The sequence below is a fragment of the Malurus melanocephalus genome, unplaced genomic scaffold, assembly GCF_030028575.1.
Source record: "Malurus melanocephalus ecotype Western Australia unplaced genomic scaffold, MMel_1.1 scaffold_48, whole genome shotgun sequence".
Classification (NCBI taxonomy): Eukaryota; Metazoa; Chordata; class Aves; order Passeriformes; family Maluridae; genus Malurus; species Malurus melanocephalus.
This window is the reverse complement of record NW_026623280.1, coordinates 2,016,092-2,037,282: the sequence shown is the minus strand read 5'-3', so window position 1 is coordinate 2,037,282 and position 21,191 is coordinate 2,016,092. Positions and strand designations below refer to the sequence as shown.

General features: G+C 37.2%; 1 protein-coding gene across 2 annotated transcripts in view; it reads left to right on the top strand.

The window, feature by feature from the left end:
• USH2A (usherin) overlaps positions 1-21,191 on the top strand; it is a 367,630-nt gene that overhangs the window by 285,719 nt on the left and 60,720 nt on the right. For both annotated transcript variants that reach the window (XM_057365137.1, XM_057365136.1), the window contains 7 exons: positions 1,884-2,094; positions 2,916-3,113; positions 3,700-3,854; positions 5,670-5,868; positions 12,397-12,504; positions 13,042-13,225; positions 13,909-14,066. In XM_057365137.1, coding sequence (XP_057221120.1) covers positions 1,884-2,094; positions 2,916-3,113; positions 3,700-3,854; positions 5,670-5,868; positions 12,397-12,504; positions 13,042-13,225; positions 13,909-14,066 — 1,213 coding nt within the window. The remainder of the gene's footprint in view (positions 1-1,883; positions 2,095-2,915; positions 3,114-3,699; positions 3,855-5,669; positions 5,869-12,396; positions 12,505-13,041; positions 13,226-13,908; positions 14,067-21,191) is intronic.

The window sequence follows — 21,191 nt, the reverse complement described above, 5'->3', positions numbered from 1 at the left end:
TAAAAATAAAAATAAAGCAATTGACATTTTCTTGATGGACTTAATCCTGATACTACAGAAAACCAGTGGCCTTTTTGGCATAGATTTCAGCAGTATTAATATAGGTCCTTTTATGCCTAATGAATTATATAGTTTATTCTCATTYTATTTTAATGTCAGAGTAAACTAAACACCATAAAGACTAATTTGATCTTTTCTGAATGCTCTTTGACTATAGCCATCAGCATGAGACAATTTTGCSTTGCAACTCCAGTTGAATTCAACAGAAATCTTCAATAAGTAGCATCTCGGTGGTATACATTAGCTGTAAAAATGTTGTCAATTTTTTTAAAAATATGTAMATGTATATATATGTTATTTTATTACATTGTAGATATGTATATTCTTTTTATAAAATTGTATTTTTATTTATGATAAGAGAGAGAGAGAAAGTGGGTGAGGGAGAAAAAAGAGGGTTGGATATTWTGAATTCTACAACATGGAAATCAGAGAGATAATGTGGAATTTACCAGTAAAAYAAAACAGACTCCATCCTGCCATATGCAGGTGTCCCTATATCCTTTCCAGTCATCTGCTGAGTTAATACGGAAATATTTCTTACATCTTCTCCTTTTCATGTCAAGATTTTCATGTTATTTCATTTTCTGACTGAATAATTTTCTCCCCGAGAAAATCCAGGCATTGTGATGAGTCAGCTACAGTTTCTCAATGCATTGTGTTAGTAGTTCATGCAAGGCAAAAAATGGCTGAGAACAGGTTAATGAATTCTGGTAGATAACACACCAGCTCCCTGCCTTAGGTATAATGTACAAACAAAGGAAGTGCTTTGTATTTCACTTACTCACAGTAGAAAAGAGATAGCGGTGCTGGCTCTCTGATCTGTATAGATTTACTATCAGTAAAAGGGCTGATAGTCTGACACATTCCAGAGCTACTTTATGTGGGACTCAAATCCATCTATATCCTGCATCCTGTATCATTATCTATCACAACGTAATTTTTATGAAAGTGCCGAATTTGGGAAACCAAACTAGCTGAAGTTCATAATCAGTGAAGAAGCTAATTTCAATAGGTGAATTAAGGAAGYGTTAGATATAGTCTGTTTGGGTTGTCTGGTGAAGTTTATGACCTAATGGGCTGAAATGTTTGTTGCAAATATGCCAGTACATTTCTTTCTGCAGCAACCTGTATTTTATAAGAATTATTGCTTGGTAGCTTATAGTTTGGCAAAAATACTATTTCTTGAATTTTAATGGAAAGTTCTGGATGTTCAATGTGTATTTCTCTGTCTGTGAATTGATCTTTATAGGTTAAATCTTATATMTTTATGTTTTTAAAGGTTCTCTTATTGCAGCAAAGCTTCTGTTTAGAAGTGATGGGGTTGAAGACAGGATTTATATAACCAGTGGATAGAATTCTCAGCCTTAAAAGCTGCCAAGGACTTGCACAGAGCCCTCTTGGGTACTTGGCAAGCTCTGTGAGAGGCTGGGAATTTGCTACTGATCTGCCACAGGATGTTGGTCTTTGTAGGAAGAGAATGTACAAATTCTTGAATAAAATCCTGTTTTCACTTATTCTARACTCTTCTGTTTTCAACAAATCCAGCCATTTGTGCTTCCAGTAGTTAAAATTTGTGATTCTTTCATCCAAGGACCCTAAAAAAAAAATCCGTTTCTTTTAGGAAGGATTATAAAACCATTAATGATCAGAGACAGTCAACAGGCCAAAGGCTGAAAGGGTCTCCTGTATGCCAGAAATATCAATGTMCTCAAGGTGGTGGCCTGATTTTTGTGTTGTGTAAAGATAGAAAAATACTAATGGAAGCATTTATATAGAAAGGAAGATGGGGGAGTTATATTTAAATTTGCCTGTATATTCYTTAGGTAAAAGAAGAATGCCAGGATAATGTCCTTTGCCCTTTATCTATGGAGGAAACAGCACATTGTGGAAAATGTGACTTTGATCCTAGGGAGAATATCTGTGCATGGATAAAAGGTTCACAGGGTGCTACAGAAGCAGAAGTAGAAGCAGGTGTGTGTCCAGCTGAAGAGGAGACGGTCTACACAGGAGGTCCAACTCAGTATTCATTTACAGGTAAGGAAAAGCAACAAAGCACACTGGTGGTCTGTTGCTATAGGTAATTTGCTCTGGGGAAAAAGATGGCCTGAATGCTATCAGGTATCCTAAATAAATGTGAAGCAATGTGAAGGATGTGGATCTTGTAGAGCAAGTGCAGAGGAGGCCATGAAGATGCTCACAGGGCTGGAGCACCTCTCCTGTGCAGACAGGCTGAGAGAGCTGGGCTTGTTCAGCCTGCAGAAGRCTCCAGGGAGACTTTATAGCAACTTCCAGTACCTAAGGGGGTCTGCAAGAGAGTTGGAGAGGGATTTTTTACAAGGGCAGGTAGAGATAGGACAAGGGACAATGACTTTGAACTAAAAGAGGGCAGGTTTAGATGAGATAYTAGGACAAAACTTTACTAGGAGGGTGGTGAGGCTCTGGAACAGGTTGCCCAGAGAAGTAGYGGGTGCCCTGTCTYTGGAAATGGTCCAAGGCCAGGCTGGATGGGGTTTTGAGCAACCTGGTCTAGTGGAAGATGTCTCTGCCCATGGCAGGGGGTGGAACTAGATGGTCTTTAAAACCAGCTTCCAACCCAGGCCATTCTATGATTCTRTGAACTGTAGGGAMGTAGAATTCTTTTGAGAAGTAATTTGTGAATCAGGACAGAGACTTCAGGGAAATGAAGAAAGTGAAATTCAGAGAGAACATAATGTCTAAACCACAAAACTTGACAAAAGTAATGCCCCTGCCTAAAGAATAATATCYATTTCTATCAGTCTTTAAACACAGAAAAAAAAAGTTATTGTGTGTTTTCATAAGATTGAGATGATCCATATGCAACTTTCTTTTTCTAGATGTGAACCTCGAGCCTTTTGTCACATATGAGTACAGAGTGGCTGTTTGGAATAAYTATGGAAGAAGTTTCAGTGAAATTAGCAGAGCTGTCACTAAGCAAGATGTGCCACAGGGTGTAAGTCCTCCAAAATGGGCCAAAGTAGATAATCGGGAAGACATGATACTTCTGAACTGGGAGGAACCACTTCAACCAAATGGTATTGATATAGTTTTTAAAAATGTGTGTTCTATCCAATGACAGTGTTCCAAAATCACAGAACATATCTTAATTAATCCCTGTCACTGAAATATACATATTCCTAAACTCTGCAGGAAGATTTTGTTCTAGGTTGCTGTAATTTTCCTTGCAAAGAAGAGCAGAGCCTTCTTCACAGAAGACAATTTAGTATGTCTTTACAAAGTGCCAAGAAGCCTCTTTTGAGAACAGTTGTAATAATAAGTGTGCAAATGATCAAAAAATGGCAATCATCCTAAAAAGTATTTGGGGATTTGGGGGGTAGGGATGGTGATGCTTATGTTTATTTTTGGAAATCTTGCTTRTTATTTCCAAACTGTGAGGAAACTCGGAAGAGCTCTCAATAAAAGCTGGGATCTACTCAGATGCTGATGCAGATGTTGAGGAAAGTGGCTGGTAATTGCTATCTAGCATTTAATCAGAATGATTATCTGCTACTGTGGTCACATAGATTTTCATGGAATGTTTTCTCTGTGTGGAGTAGGCTATAATCCCATCACAAAGGACCCCTCAGCTAACAGAAGGGAAAACTTTCTGTCTTGCAACAGGTCTTATTATTCACTACATCATCCTCCGAAATGGAATAGAGCACTTCAGAGGAATGGAAATGAACTTCACAGACACGAGTGGTATCCAGCCATACCAAGAATATTCCTACCAGCTGCGAGCCTGCACTGTTGCTGGTTGCACGGACAGCAGCAAGGTTAGTGATGTGGTTTTCGTGGAAACTGGTGCCAGGATTTTGTCAGCCAGTGTAGCAACACAGRAATGCTTTTGGAAAGATGTAATTTGAAGACACGGTGATTATTGAGTAAATGAAATAAACATCAATAGTCTGATTTGGATTCAACTACTGACAGGTGATTATTTGGAACCCAAGGCTGATATAAGCGAACAGAGGAAAAAAGCAGTGTCTCAGTCTTGGCAAAGCTGAAATTGCACTKTAGGAACTGATGTTTGTTAAAGAGAAAGCTGTACATGGCAGAATAGAGTAAGGAATATTAAAATGCGCTTTCTCTAAACCTGGAAATTAAATTTTTGCTTCTCACTAGGAGGTCTGTAGCCTCTTCTCCTTTGGTATTTCTTAGATCATCTGCTTTAGTTGTAGTCTGTCAATCTGTTCAACAAATTTCTTASTCTTCCACTTCAGTGGAAAACCTTCCTCTCACTGTATTACCCTTTGCTGGCTTTCCATGTCTGCCCCTGCTTCAGGCTTTACTGTCCCTTTGTGTACAACCAGCCTCAGCTTCAGTTTCAAGCAAACAGGATCTCTTACCTCCCTTTCTCACAGCTTCATTTCCTTTTGTATCACTTTGAATCATGGTTTCTTTTGACCAACATTACTATTTAACCATCTCTAGTTTTTTATTCTGCAAAGTATCTGCCTTATTCATCATTTGCAAAAATTATTTCTTAAGTGACCTCTTTTTCACAATATTATTCTTGCCTCTATGAAAATGAATTTCTTGAGCTACAAGGGTAAGGTCTGTGGGGCAGAGGTGGGGAGTAATGACTATGTTTTGTAATTATAATATCTATGGGACTTAATTTTTTTTATTTGCAGGTGTTTAAATGTTTTTCTTATTCATGCAAATCWCAGCCAGAAGTAGAAAATAAAAAAGACTGATGCTGAGGGATAGAGATAAATGGATAGTCCTCTTCCTGCACACAGAGCTGTGGTCTGGAAACTGTAGGCACAGTTGCTGTGACCACTGACCTGATAATAAATCCTGCTTATTTCACTTGCCTGTAATTAAGGAGTTTACTGTTGCAAACACTGAAGTCTGCAAGTAGGGACTGATTCCACCCAATGCACTAAGACAATATATTATATAGGGCACATTTTATATTTACAGCATAATATAAATTCTTTATGGTGGTAATAACAGAAAAAGAAAAGTGATTCTCAAAGAGAAAGCAGTCTGACTCACATATTAAACCAGTGTAATTTGGAAATGCCTCTTCTCTTCTTGATGGTGGTGATGTGCCAATAGAAAATTAGCTTTTTCCTTTTTAATTTTTTTTTGTAGAAAGAGCTTAACAAGTACAAAGTTTCTCTATCTTTCAAAAWCTTTAGATTCCTTGCAAAAGTACAGAGTTGCAAATAACTACAATAGAGTTCAGATTGCATGGGATATATGGAGGCTTAGCCCCATGTTTACTGGTGCTTAAAATATATGAAATCAGGCAGTTAAAATGCAGAGACACTGACAAACCATATGGAAGAGAGTTATCAAGAGTTTTCAAGCAATACAGTTTTTGTTGTTTCACCCTGTGCCACACACTGCAGCTAAAAACGTGGTGAACCTGTTGTGATAAATTGTAGGYATAGACTTATGTAATGTATTCAAGGTCAGATTTCATTGTGAAAAAGAAGGGAAAAAGTAACTAGTTCTCCAGACCCTTGGTAATGATATGCCAGCCCAAACAACATTTTAAAACAAAAGTGACATTCTCATTGATCATGGTATCTAGTGTACTATTACATTAAATTGCTGTTTAATTCATATGTCTTCAGGTAGTTGCAGTCACTGTCCAAGGAGTCCCCGAGAGCGTTCAGCCTCCAGACGTCAGTGCTCTGAACTCCACAGCATTACATTTAAGCTGGAYTGCACCCAAGAAACCAAATGGSATCATCAGAGAGTACCAGATCAGTCAAGTGGGGAGAGGACTTATATACATTGATACTGCAGGCAGAATGCAGCACACGGTGTCAGGTAAGGAGACAGAGCTCTTTGACAGGCTAATGTCCTGTCCTTAAGATATAAGACAGTATTAATATATTAAAAATGCCACTTGTCAGTAACTTTGAAATCCCCAGTACTGTGCAGAGTTTGGAATGCTTTATCATGGCTTTACATATCTTAAATTTCTTTTTTTTTTCCAATCTCTTTCATTTCTAGCTGCTTTTTGTTAAAATATTAATAGATTTAATTTCAGAATTTTAAAATAAATCTGTCCAGGTCAATTGAAGATGCATGGTTTGTGGTGTGCTCAAGGACTCAGATATTCTGTGTAGGCTTGCCATCCCTTCATACAGATTCCACTCTCTCTTTTAACATCACTGACATGCAGTAATGCAGTTGTGAATATGTACTAGTGTAGGGTTGAGAAGGATCCAATACTTTATGTCTGAGATAATAAAAAGGAAAGGAAGCCAGAACAGGAAAGATCCCAAATTCTGTTTATGATATTATCCATTGCTTGTAGCCATTTTCAAAATACTTGGTGAAAGAAACTTTATTCCAGGGATTTTGAGTGATGGTTTGGCACAGACCTCAAATGTATTATTTTCACAYATTCAGTTTTCAGTTATTTTTTAATATTATACTGACAAAAAAAATTCTTCTTAGAAATGTTTCTGTGAACAGAGAGCAGGAACACAAGCATTATGGGATATATTTCTTTCACTCTTTGACCTCAAGTTGCTCATCAAATTTTTATATCTCATAAACGCATTAATTTTTCCCTTGTTTTTTTCCCCATGAGTAGGAAATTTCAAGATTGCCATGTAGTACACACCACATGATAGCCAGCCAAGGAGCAGAAGTTGACTTAGGGCACATAAATTCTCTGGAGTATAGATGGCACACTCAAACTCCCCTCAAAGCATGAGCCCTGAGTCAGAGTGGATCCCTTAGTGCTTTMAAAGAGTTTGTCTCTGCTGTACTCACTCACAGAGGAGTAAGATTGCTGTTCCTCTTTGAAAATATCATGCAATATCATTTCAAGTATGAAATTCATCATAGTGTATTACTCCTATCTCCATATTCAGTGCTTCTGGACATGAGATATTAGCCAGAGTTGGTGGTACATGCTTTAGAATTGCTGTTGTGAGTTCACACTGGTAAAGAARGAACATTCCAACAAGGAGTGATTTATCAAATCTATTGTAAGACATTCCTTATGCTCCTACAGGACGGATATGTCTCCATTTTAATGCCAACAATACTTGCCAGTTGGAAGTGAAAGGAAATGAAATTAATTCCCGAGAAATAAGGATTTTTTCATTTTGTGTGCCTGTTGTGTTAAGCCACTGTCCAGTGTGGCCATGTTAAGCCAGGAGTGAAATAAGTGATCATTCCTCCTGACAGTCATAATCAAATCTTTTGCTGTTTTCTGCAGGAGCTTCCTTGGGTAATAATGTGGAATTCATGACAGTGATTTAGCAATGTGGGTAATTATCTGTCTCTAAATTAAAAGAATGCGATAAAAGAATCAAATCTACTTCATACATAATCTCAAATGTTTGAACTGTTTGTCTTATTCCCTGTGGATGTATGTTTCGATTTTCCCATTATCCTTGTTTTCTCTTTCTCTTTTTCTATATTTTTTTTTCCTCCAAAACTGTCTGCTTTTCCCTGAGCAACAGTTGAACATTAATGAAGCTGTAGCATTAGTATTTGTGGAGACTTTGAATCTCGGGTCTCACAAATAGCAGACGTGAAGGCGAGCACCTTGCCACGGCACCATTGTCTTGCTGCTTATTTTTAATTACATCAAAGCTTTGGAAACATGATCCCACAAATGCTTTGTGGGAATAGTGGTGAATGTGCTCATCATGTGAAATCCATAAATTGCTTATAATCCTCTCAAGATGTTAAAAAAAGCATTAAGTAATTGAAGACAGGAAGTCCTCAGTTAATTATTTAGAGGTGTTATCAATGCTTTAAGCAAACTGAAGCATTTTCTGCTATCTCACTGAGTTGAATGCCACTGGGACCTAGGGGCAGCAGCCATCATCTTCTCATATTCTCTAATGCAAACAGCACATGGCAGCTTGTCAATAAAAGACCTTTTTATATCATTTATTACTGAACACTTCCACTACCCTGTACAGAACAATTTGGATGACAGTTATGGCATTGTTTCACTTTGTGTTACTACTACTTTACAAATGGGCCTGCTAATGCTTTGCAGTGGGGCCAGGCAGAGGGTAAGACTGAGGAAAATAATTAGGGGAATTGTAAAAGAAAGCCAATAGTGCCCTCTTCAGCAGCAGCAGGTGGAATTCTAGAAATTATTCCTCTCATCTCCTTTTTAATACACTGAGGGTAATATTCCAAGTAAGAGGCTTTATCAACAATTTGTAGGATCAATCATTTTTGGGTCAAAGCCAAGGAAGATAATTGATATTTATTTTAGTTAAAGAAATAARAGTAAGAATACTTTATGACTAAATAGTTTGAAATTCTTTCATCTGAATATATTCTCCATTTCAGGGTAATGAAAACTGAAGAGGTACCAAAGTGTTGACACTGGTCAAGTCTGTCTCCATATGCAGCACTGAATCATTAATAATATTTATCTAAAGGAAACTCTTGGGGGTGGAGGGGTTATGTGAGGCTGTGGTCAACAATCTGACATCCTCCTGAGTCAAATGCCCAYGGCGGGGCCCAGGAGCATTATCCTGGGAGCTAATTACTGACCTTGCTGGAGCCATACCCACAAATGGAGACAAACAGTATCAGAAGGAATTGATTTAGCTAACRGAACAATGCATTCTTAAAAAAAACCCCACTGTTTTACAGTCTTTTGGCAAATGACAAATGCTGCAACAATATAATAGACTGCTAAGTTGACCAAAAGAAAATTAAAATTCCCCACAAAAATAAATCAAAAAAGAAAAGGAGGGGAGAAATATCCTCTAGTGAACAATCAAGTAGAGACATCGAAAAAGCAAAATGCTGTTTATATTTCAAGATCATCTTACTTATTACTTTTATTATCAATGGCATACATAGATTTGCACAGAGTTTYCCAAAGCAGGCATAAGACAAGTTGTCTAATGCAAAGCTTTAATAATCTAGATAAAAATGTGCTGTGACTGCTTCATGTATGGTTAGAATTTCAGGTATCAGAATTTCACCAATAAATTTAGTGAAACCATGTGCTCTTTTTCAATGCTCAATTTTCTCTTTAAAGTGTAGTTGTAAATGAGTATTGCTTTATTATGCATGTTTCCTTTAAAAGTGAACATGACTCCCTTTAGGGGAATTCAAGTAATTTGTTGCCACAGTAATCTTTTCTATCCTGAAATGTTAAATACTTGGCTTTCCTCCATGCCTTTGCCTCTCTCTAGTTTGCAACTGTCATTTTCTCYCTCCTTACTTTTATACACAGTGTTCAGATTATTTTTCTTTTCTTCCAGTTCATGATTAGGTTACAGCAAGGGCTGTCCCTCTGAGTCATCTCTTTATTTTCTCTCCTTCACATCTTGTTCAATTTGTTAAGCAGCCTGCATGTCTTCCATTCAGTGTTTTACCTTCCTATGTAATTGTTGATTCTTCTTCCACTCTATTTGTTTGTAAGATATTTTARTTAAAATATCTTGGTACTGAGTGTRAGCGAGGATTTGTTTATAAACAAAGGTCTTGCACGGGCTTTTTTGTTCTCACAGAATCACATTGTTCTTGAAATAATTCCATTTAGACACAGGAGCTACATCAAAAGTATGCCGTTAAGACCACAAAGCCGCACACTTAAAAATTGACCTGTGCAATACGTATGAATTGACCTGTATAAACCTAATTCAGCCTCTTTCACACAAACAATCTGCACTGCACAGCAGTGCAGTCATTTGGGCATAAGGTTACTGCCTCATTCAGTCCASAGGCTGTGCCTCTTCCAGGGAGGAATAAAATGGAGCTCCTGCATGGAGGAGCACTGCCTCAGCTTGGCTGTGTTCGGTGGATTTATTCCTTTTGGGAGTTTCGGTGTAGATGGGCCTAATTCTGCTTCTGCCCAGAGCTGCATTCCCTTTCTGCTTGGTAGAAGTCAAGGAGACAGGAACATGGGAACGTGGAGCACATGAGGGAGGCAGCTGGGGCAATGCCACCCCAGAGGGACCAAACATGGATTGCCGAGGGGCTGGTGGCATGGACTGCCACAAGGAGTGGCCTGACATCCAGGGCATTCCTATTTTTTGAGGCTGTAGTGCTGAGGAAGGCACGTTTCAGTCTTTCACAGTGTGAGGAAARTTAGTCCACAAGCACCAGAGGTTCATATCCAAAAAGGAGACAGAGGAGTCCCGCAACTTTATTCATGAATAAAGGGAGAGGTCATGGGCATTTCCCATGGGGTCTCTCAAATTGCAAGAGGATGCAGCCTCTTTTATCCCAATTTCCCGGCCGCAGTTCCCTCTCTCTTCCCCCATTGGCTGAGGTATTTGAAAGTTACAGTCTCCCTGAAACCCCTGATGAAACCCCCCTTCTATCATACATTTCCCCCTTTCAATATACATCTCTGTGTCTCTGCTCTTGTAGTCTATTAACATAGTCTGGGGTAAGTCTATCAGTGGAATTCCTATGGAAATCCTTCCCATTGTTTCTTTCCATCTCCCAGTATCAGCCTTATCTTATCCTCAGAGTCAGAGTGTGTTTGTGAAGACACTCCGTTCTCATTCCTTTCAATAGTTTGTCACAACCACGTGTTCCTCGTTTTCTGGATGCCCTGCCTGGGATCTGAATTTCCTGAGCTCTCAGAGCTGCAGCTGAGGGCAGCAGTTGTGCTTGGGTGTATAAAGCTTTGTGTAACACCAGGTAGTCTGACAGGCAGGTCCCAGGCATTCCAAATGGCCTCCTGGCACCTTCAAGGAGATTTAAGTTTCTCTCAGCCTCTTTGAGTCAGCATCCTGATTGTGAGAGAGAAATTTTTCACTTTTGTTTTTATTTTTAGAGTTTATGTGTTTTTTTATGGAACTGGGTGGTGTTTTTTTGGGTTTTTTTGGTTTTTTTTTTGTTTTGGTAATGTTTTAAGACACTTGGAATGCTTGGCTGCTTGGTGTAAGTAAAGCATCTGTACACTTTCGGGGTGGACACTGCCAAAAAAGTCTCAAATTAGGTACAATTAATCAGGCCAGAGACCACACGGTGGCAGTTTAGAAAGGACTGTGGCACAAAGCCTGTGAACAAAAGTTCAATTAGTATTGTACAATGTCCTGGCACTGGGATTTCCTGGGTTTCGAGTGTTTAGTTTTGCAATTTTAATGTTTTCATAGAATTTTTGGTTATAATTTGCTTYTTGTTGTTGTGTTTGTATCCTTTGGATTCAGGAGCAGAAACCTTTTTTTAAAGTGCTATGAGGTATTAAGAAGTGGATCCTTGRAAACTTGAGAAAGGGGTTTTCAGTGTTTGTGCCTGGTAATATCTTTAAGATCAATTTTGAGAAATACCCAAGTGTAGTTTAGCAAAGGTGCTGTATCCTGGGCTGGAGGGYGCTGTGTGAGGAAGGCTGATCAGCAGTTCAGGCTGAGCTCTGAGGTGTTCTTGCAGTAGTCTTTATCTTTAACTATTTAAATATAAGAAGTCTTTAGTGGGTGCACAGAACTGGCTATTCTAAAAGCTTTGTATCTTAGCCTGATTTTGATTGCAATTTTATGGGGAGCCCTAAAGTCAAATTCTTAAGCCACAGAAAATTGAGTGTCAAATCTGAAGTCATTGACACACAGCACAAGGGTGTTAGAAAATTTCCAAGAAAARGCAAAACAATGTATTCTCTTTTCATCTCATTTGAGGATGTCCAGCACAGAAGGTTTGAACTGCAAAAAATAAATTTAAAAAATACAAGTAACTAAACTTAATATCTTCTAATGAGGGCTTGGTTGTCCGTTCAGCTTCTAACTGCTTTGTGGCATTTATGGTGAAGTCTTGTAACAAATAGGGGAAAAAATAGAGGGAGAATGAACAATTAGAAACTGGGAAGGTGGCAGGAGTATTTTTGGACTTGTTTGCAATATAGTTGAAGGTTTCATGTACAGGTGAGTATTTTATTATCCTATTATTTGAGATAATAAGAGTATTTGTAATAAATTTTCAAAACATTACAGACTTCAGCTTTTTAAGTCCAAAACTTTAAGCAATCACACTTTCAGGTGATTCTCTACWTTGCAAGTGCCATCTAAGTTTTTTTGCTTAAAGTTAATTTAGATATAAGGGACATCCATAGCATTGCAGCATAGACAGACATTGTCTGAATTGTTTTGTTGGGTCTTTAGTAGAGGATATATATATATATATATATATATATATATAAGTCAGTAGAGGATATATGTCTAAATTAGCAAGAGTTCACCATTTCAGGTTTAATTCACCATTGTTCAGATGTAATATAAGAATGGTTCATGTTACGTTTGTTAAAAAAATGCTAGAAGTTAACTTTAAATCCAGTAACTTTCTGTGTAGATGTTCAGTTCTTGGGGTGACTGATGTCAACATCTCAGCCTAACCTCTGTTTGCTCTTTCTAGGTCTGCAGCCCTACACTAATTACAGCTTTGTGCTTATTGCATGCACATCTGCTGGGTGTGCTTCCAGCCAACCACTCTCAGGTCAAACTTTACAAGCTGCTCCTCATGGTAAGGGAGAAGGACGTTCTTATAGAGCTGCAAAGAGATGGTCATACGGSCTTGTATTTTCTGATGGTTTAACAAGGTGCACAACTCCACTGTCATCCATCAAGCTATCATGTAGAAATTTACACAAGAGAATCTGTCTCTCTTGGAGTTTTTTTGTATCTTATCACATTCTCTTTCCTGCCTGGCACTGTATTTCTACTTCCTTTCTGTGAAAATTTTCCCAAATTTATCTTTAAGTTAACGAGGTAAGAATTAGCAGATGAGTATTCTTTAAAGCACAAATAATTATGCAGAGACTGCTGGGCATGTAAAGGCTGCAGCCTTTGGCCCTGTTCTCCATTAATCTTTACATTTTCTAATTGGTTGCATTTGTTATAGGATAAATACAGAAAGTGTGTTAAATTCTGTCATTCTCTCTGGCAATGTTTTATGTTTTCATTACATTGCTGAAAGCAGCAGCATGAAGTATGGGAAAGGAAAAAATATCCTTTAAATTTCTGTCATAAAATTAAAATTGTGTCATTATGATGTTAATAGGGGTATGGCCAAAACCTCATCATATTATAGTCAGCTCAACAGAAGTGGAAATGTACTGGAGTGAACCAGAGGAACCCAATGGACTCATTACTCATTATCGATTATTCCGTGATGGAGAGCAGATTTTCGTGGGTGGCAGTACAGACCTGAATTTCACAGATGTTAACCTGCAGCCTAACAGTAGGTAAGGCATGTTAAAGAGCTCTGGCAGTAGGTGAAAGGCCTTGAAAGACATAAATATTTGTGTTGGTGAAATGTACAAAATATAACTTACTGTGAACAAAAGAAAACTCTTAAAATTTTCCTGTATTACTGAAACTTGGTAGAGTGCTTTTAAGAGTCTTTAAAACACTGGAAAGGCCTTAATAAAAGATTTTTTTCCCCCTGGTTATTGGTAGCTCATTGTTAGGCACTTTTCCATCATGGAATATGCACTGAAAAGTTTCAGGTTTTATTACACAAACAGCACTGCCCATAGTAGATAATGTTTCAGTGCATGCTGAACATACAGGCTCAAACGTGACTGCTGATATTTTTATAGAGGTTATTCTGAAATTAGTTTTGACACCTTTTGAGTCAATATTTCTCATTCTCATGTAAGCTAATTTGAATTTTAGYATTAGTATTTAGGTATAGTATTTAATATTAGTATTTTAGTATTAGTATCTAAGGTTCTATGATAATTATTATTCTAAGTAGTTACTTTTCTTGCATTAAAAAAAACTTAAATGGGAAAATCTTCACTAATGCAGTATTTGTAATRCTCATTGTATTCACTTTAAATTGGTGAAAATTGAAATGCTCTGTTACTGTTATGGCTAAAGCTTCTAACTGCAGTGTCTAACTGATCTTTTTGTGTTTGTGCAGATATGTTTACCAGCTGGAAGCCAGCACTTGGGGCGGCAGCAACACTAGTGATAAATATGTTATACAAACACCAGTAGGAACACCAGAGAAAATTCATGTCCCATATAATGTCACAGTAATTGATGCATATTCTATATTTCTAGCTTGGGACGTGCCAGGTAAAAATGTATTTCTATGTAGTACTTTGTAGCAAAATGAAAGGATTGAAAAATTAGTATATCCAGCTAGGCAGCTGAATCATTCTTTTATTTTTATTCTTCATATTTGGTTTTAGTGTTTGTTATTTAAATAACCAGTATCTAAAGCTGCTGTGTCCTAGAGTTATTATTTTAATAATATTGACMTAGGTACTTGAAATGGGTATTGTGAGGTTTAGCTGATCAAAATTCCTTGTGTTTTGCTGTTGTGAGCTATTATTGAGTGCAAGTATTAATGAAGAAAACCAACAAATTATTAATTTTCTGTGCATACAACCTGAGTTATCACCARTCTTTTAGGTTGTGTGACAGAGATCCTGTGCTAGCTTTGACCTGATKGAGTAAATTTTCCTTGCCCAAGCACCATAATGTTATGTTGATATTTTAYCTTGCAGTATGGTGGGTCAGCAAAGGCCCAGAAATATTTTTCCTCTAGTTGCTCTGCTCCTGAACATGATCAGGTGGGCTTCACCTGCTATAGAGCTGGCTAAGAAGGAAAAAATGTGTTATAGGGTCTTTTTATCAGAGAAGCTATGTGGTGTTTCTTCAACATAGATCATAGCTTAAGTGGTTGGTGCACTTTACTGATGTTACAAAAATTATATGCTGCAGTTATTGTGGGACCATGAGAGCCTTGTAATGAGCAATCTTTTATCAAGTAAAGTTCATCTCCAACAATGTGTTTTATAGTCTRTAGATATTGGGGTTTTTTCAATTAAAATTAGGCAGATTTTTTTAGAAACTTCAGATGTTTCCATATTGCAATAACAGTCATGTGTTTTATCGATGAATTCATGGGAGTTTTTAATATCTCCTTTTCCTAATTATTTAAGATGTTCTATCCTTGCAAAGYAAGGGTCAATTGGCATTAAAAATAAAGTCACCTAGAAAAAGTATTTTGCCTTCAAGACTGGGATAGCAAGTATTGTGGCAGTGCTTAGCAGCACTCACCCTACCCATTTAAGCAATGATTAATAAATCTATAATACCCTGAGCTGTCAATCTTTTAGTTTTCAGGAGCACAAAATCCATTATAGCAATGCYATAATATATGAAAAAGATGAAAATCTTAAATTAAACTTTTCCCCTACTGCCTGAAAGGATTTAGAACCCAGCAGAAGTCAGGTGAATTCAAATGGCATATAATCTACAGTTGGCTTTATTGGAAAGTGACTCATGCTGTATTATAGTTTTGATAATAAATATAATTTAAGGTACAAAATATTCAGCAACATTATAAATAGATTTAAAACATAAGAATATACTGGAATAGCATAGGCTGTGAAGAGTGGGGTGTTTCCCAGAAAAGCTTGTCCTTGTTCTAGACCTTTTCCAGCTGCTTAAATTCCTGTTAATCACAGCAGGTTACAAGCCTGCAAGGAGAACCAGGCTCTGTGTAATACATTTGGTTATGTTTCAATTAAGATTATGCATGCAAAGGTTCATGAATTCCTGAAACTACACAATCAGAGGGGTGAGGAGGAGGCTGGACATTATGGATGTGCAGAAGATGCAGGGTTCATGTATTCRCATGTCTGTAAAAATCACTCTCTTCATATGGGGAAGTAACATGCCCTTCTTTCCAGATATTGGGACACACCTTGAACACATACCTCACTTCCATGGATGTTTGATAACTTGGCCCCTTCTTCTCTGCCTTCTCATTGTGGGGCCAATTATTTCAGTTTTTAAATACAAAGAAGGAATTTTCATACTGTGCTTCCGTTGGGTATTGTCCTGGTTTCAGCTAGGATGGAGTTAAAATTCTTATTTAAGAAAAAGACAGGAAAGCAAATGTTGCTGTTCATTTTATTATAGCATTTCAGGCCACTAGCTGATCTTGTAGGACTGGGGAGTATTAAGGGCCGAGAAATGTTACTAAATGTTTCTGCAAGCTACTAAATGCCACTAACGCTAGTAAAACCTGTAGGCAGAGCCATAGTTCTATGCAGAAGCTAGGAAACTAATTCTTGACCCTTCATGAGGCTGCTGCTTTGTGCTCAGTCTGAGGTCCTTTGTGCTTCTAGAGGTTTTTTTCCCTTTACAGTAAGACTGCAGAGGTTGCAGGTGGAGGTTTATTCCATCTTCTGGAATGGCAGAGAACCCATTAACATGTCCTGCACATACARTTGTCTGGGGTCATACACATCCCCAGCTTGGTAGGATTAGCCTAAGGTGTCTGCTGCTTCTTGTCCTTTTGTATGTCCTTGTGCATAGAGTAACTATTTCTTTTTCTGATCTGTTTCTTTTCCGTGCGTGAATCCTTGTCTCACAATAGGCTGTATTGGGGTATTGTAGGTTTTCCTTATAAATTCAGAATGTACCTTTACTTATAAGGACTGTCAGACTTGGGAGTCACTCTTGGMCAAAACAGTTATTTTCACTGGTATAGACTCAATGTCAAAAGGAGTGCTTTTAATTAACAAAGTTTTGATGAGARTGTTCTTGTTCATAGTGTCTTCCTGTCTGTGGATATCAGAGCTGCTTCAGCATTCTATCTTATCTGCTGTAATAAATTTGGATCAAATAATCACCYTCAGGATTAATTATGGACACATCATGTTACACAGCCCTTCCTTTTGGATGGCTTAATTATAATGGCTCAGYATCTGTAATATATCTAAATCCTGGGACTTTATATGTAGCATTCCAAACTCCTGATTTAGCTAAATTGCAAGGTGGCCTAGTAGTGGTTAAAATGTTGGATACAGAAAAAAATATTTGACACACCTCACTCACTATGGAAAATAGGACTTTTATTTTCTCAAATAGGTATCCCATTATCTTGTGTTGCATTGCCTCAGTGGAGAGACCTCAGGGATATTTCACTGAAATGCTACAGAAGGATTTGYTACAATTATTATGGAACAACTGTTAGTGCCATGGATAGAGGCAGAAGGGTCRAATGGAAAAAAAACAAAAAAACCACCACATAATTTCCCCAAGGTATATCCATAAATGTTATTGATAGGCAGGCAGGTAGCCATCCTCATTCCAGCTCATTGACAACCCCACTGCTCCTCCCTGGRGACCTGATTCTTCTGGGTGTTTTCAGCTGCTGCTGGTAGTAAYTTGAGAGCTGAACATGCTCAAAATAAGATCCTCTCTGGTCATCTGGATTCAAATATTTTCTTCTTCATCATGTTGCAACACTGTATCCACCTCTAGGTTTGCTTATCCCCTAGAATGAAAGTGGTAGTTTAAATTCTGGATTCTTGCTTTATTCTTTTTGGAATCAAACATGGTGTTGAATATCACGTATTTGTCACAGCTTCACCAACTAACCTGGTTTCTTGTGGCCTAACAAATGGGACTTTTGATAAGCCAACATTACATTCTCTCTTTTTTGTTTCTTTCATGTAAATTATTGTTTGTTCCACCTCAGTGTAGGACAAGCTTCTCAAGCTCAATATCCAAAGTTCTGCATTCTTGCTAACAGTCAACATCTCCAGCTGTTACTGTTTTCAGAGTCTTGGTGGGAATACTTGATGCAACCAGATGGAGACRTCTGGATATTTGAGGCATAATGTAAATAGTTAATCTCAGGAAGCCAAACAGATTGTTTTGTTCTGTGAATTTAATTATTAAAATATAACTTTAAAAGACATGTCATTGCTATTTCAGTATTTGTTTCCTATGAGTGAAAAAGTTTCACTATTTTGCTCTAATTGTGATAGGATTTCACATCATAGTAAACAATTTTTCAGCAATTGACTTGGAACAGATTTTGGGTGACCAGTCTGTAAGTGTRTGGCTTTTTGCCCCCAATTCTAGGCATCTTCTGCTGCAAATTCTATTTTTGACCTAGTCTAGTTTTGAAGTACACAGAGCCGTCAAACCTAATTTGCAGAGTTTTRCACAGAATTGTCCATTAAGTGTTATCCAAATATGCCCACAAAAACCCAGGGTTTCATTTGATTGATTTGTCCCATTGCAAAATGTGCACCTGCTGTGAAATGAAGTCGCAGAGAAAAAAAAGGTGGAATAATTTAACTTTTTTATTTGTAAAGATAATCAGGGTTTTTCTGATTACATCTTAACTTCATAAATGTTAAATAACCTATCAGCATCTAGTTGTTGTAAATTATGAAAAAGAGTATTGCTGGGAATATTAACCAACTAAATCCTTGTTCTTTAGTGAACATGAAAATGTGTTATGGCAGGTTGTCATTGTGCTCATGGTAACTTTGACACCAAATAACAAAACTGCCATTTGCACTTAGGGTAAATTGGTTCACTTGTGCTTTTACGGTTCCTTTTATTCTGACATAAATTTATGAACTCTGGAACTAACCAAGTCGTGTGGTTTCCCAGCTGACTTTAACAAATATGCCCATTTCTTTTCCTTCAGTCATCAGAGCACACAAGGTAGTGGTTTCAGACTGGCTGCAGATGCTGAAGGCTGTTCTGAAAGAAAGGGATTTTTTTTTTTACAAGTTTCTGTGTTGTAAGGGTATATATTACAATTTTTCAGATTAGAAAGTGATCCTTTGWTCTTAGTAGCCAGTGAATTTGATCAAAGTGTAGAAGGATTCCATTGGATATTGGAATTTTTCAGGATGTTTATGTTATTTTAATTACAATTTGATTTTCACTTCTTGARAGTATCTTTTTTTCTCCTGAGCGTATTTATGATTGGTATCATTCCTAATAAAGTGCAACATTTAGCAGAATTTTAAGATTTTATGTTTCATTTGAGGGATTTTTTTTAGTAATTTCTGATATAAACTGAACACTGTCCAGCATTGTTGGATAGGTCAGTTATTGTGAAACAGGTTCCTTTGCTGCATACTGATGGCTGGATTCAGCTGTCCTTGTTTGTATTTAATCTTCCTTGGGAAATCAAGCATTCTGAATAGTTTCAATTTCAAAGGTTTCTGGTGATTTTTGCCTAGAATAAATGCACTGATCAGATGCACAAAACTGAATTATTTCATTTTCATAAGGGAGTGGGTTTTTCTGGCTGAAATATCYGTCTCTTTTCAGGACTGACAAAGAAGGGGACCTTAACTAGGAGGTTAAAGAAAGGTTTCTTAGTGTGCCATGTGCCATTTCAAACTCTTTCAGATAGTCTGTTGTATCCTTTACAGGCCCTCCAATTATTGGGTGGAAATACTACTACTACTAAATGTAATAATAGTTATTATTTGTCTTCCACAATATATCTTTAATTACTGGCAAAATTTTACAATGCAAATTCAAGTGCACTCTTCTGGAGCATTTCATCTTCCATATATCAGGACAAAAAATTTTTTCTTCGTTGCAAAAACACCCTACTTCAAGATCACCTCTCAGGGKTTTTTTCTGTAACATCCTGCTTGATTTTAAAACTTATTTCTATTATTCCATTCTTAATGATTGGATCTTAGTGTTTTTTCTTGTAACTTTTACATTGAAGAAGGAAAATTTTACAGAGGAATTTTTTTTTTCATTTTTCATGTCCTTCCCTCTTCACCTTTTCCAGCAACTACTAACAAYATCTTTGTTCTTCCCCTAAGCTGAGAAGTTGAATAGGATTGAAGTCATGCCTCTACTTCAGGGCTATTTTTCAGCTTTTTAGTTTATAATGGCATTTTCTGTGTCTGCCATCTAGTCAGGCAGCAGAATGTTATTTCTTTGGGATTTTTATATTCTCGTTTTCTTACAAGAATTGTAAAAACATGGTATTTCAAAGATTTTTCTGATCTTCCAAAGTACATCAGTTGTTTATMGTACCACAACTAAAGTTGAAATCTCTTGATTTCTTGTGAGCTTTCTTTTTTTTTTCTTTTAGTTAATGTGCATGTTCACATACATACTTACCTAGAAAATCCATCTAACAGAGGCACAACAKTGGAAAAAATGCATTTTGTAGCTTCAGGGTAATACCATCAATGTAGATACTTTATCAGAAGAGGACCAAAATTGCAATTAGGAGAAAAAGCTGAGTTGTTTTCCAAAGTTACAAATGGAAAGATTCTCAAGGTCTGGACAAGTCTCAGAACTGCTCACAGGCATCTGATCCTTGCTGTAGTCACAAAGACACCTTGGTGACATCTAAAGTAGGTGTTGTGTTGAAAGAGAAATGTGCTCTTGCTAATCAGATGCATCTTGACTCATCTCAGAAAGGAGCCTTGTCTATTTTGTACTTTGTCCTTTCTTGAGGCTGTTCCTTTTGTGACTGCAGAATGAAGGAAACGAGCTTAACACATTCTCTTCTTTGGTCATTCTCTTGTTTTATGAAACTGCTGCTGTCTGCACAGACTAGTCTATAGTGGACAAAAAATAAAAAGCCTACAGCCCATTTCCTAATGACAAGAAAAAAAAAMCACCAAAAACCAGGAAAACAAAAAACAAACAAAACCATCAATCAATCAACCAAAACCCTTAGAGAAGTCTTGTGGAAGAAGAGAAGAGAACATCCAGGAGCTTGTTGTTCTAAAGGGATAGGATATGGCCTAGCTTATTCTTCTGAAGGAACTGAATTGTTCAGCTTCTCAGGAAATCTGGGAAATTAAGAAATGACAGTGTGGAATAAGAATAAATGGAGGAAATGGTTGAATTCAAATATGAAAAATTGAGGGTCTTTTTGACAAAAGCTGAACTGTTTGTTTTTACATCATTTAAAATTATATGTTACTTGGATCAAGCTACTGTATTGTAGTCTAGTGGTGAAGCAGGCTAGGAACCTACACTCAGCTGCTGCTGTTGGGCTAAAAAAATCATAATTTGCTGAATGGTTGCAATTCACTTGTTATATCATATGACTATTCAAACTGCAGTGCTTAGTAGCTTTTACTCCTCCAAAATACATAAAAGCTGCCTGGTTCCAAGTCATAAGGTCTGTCTTCCCAGAAGTAGCAATTGCAAAACAGRCATTGACTGAATTGAATTTTGATTCTTACTTAAGACCTGTAATGTCTGTCTTCCAGTTATAATCTGCAGATGGATCTGTTTCRGTTTATATTTAAATGATTGTAGTTTTCAAAGGAGGCAGTAGGGAAAACCTCCAGAGGGGGCTTACATTTTAAATTGCATGTGATGAATGGCTCTTTGAAGTTGTCCTGCACTGTTGTTAGTGTTTCAGATAATCACTGGTTCCTCTCT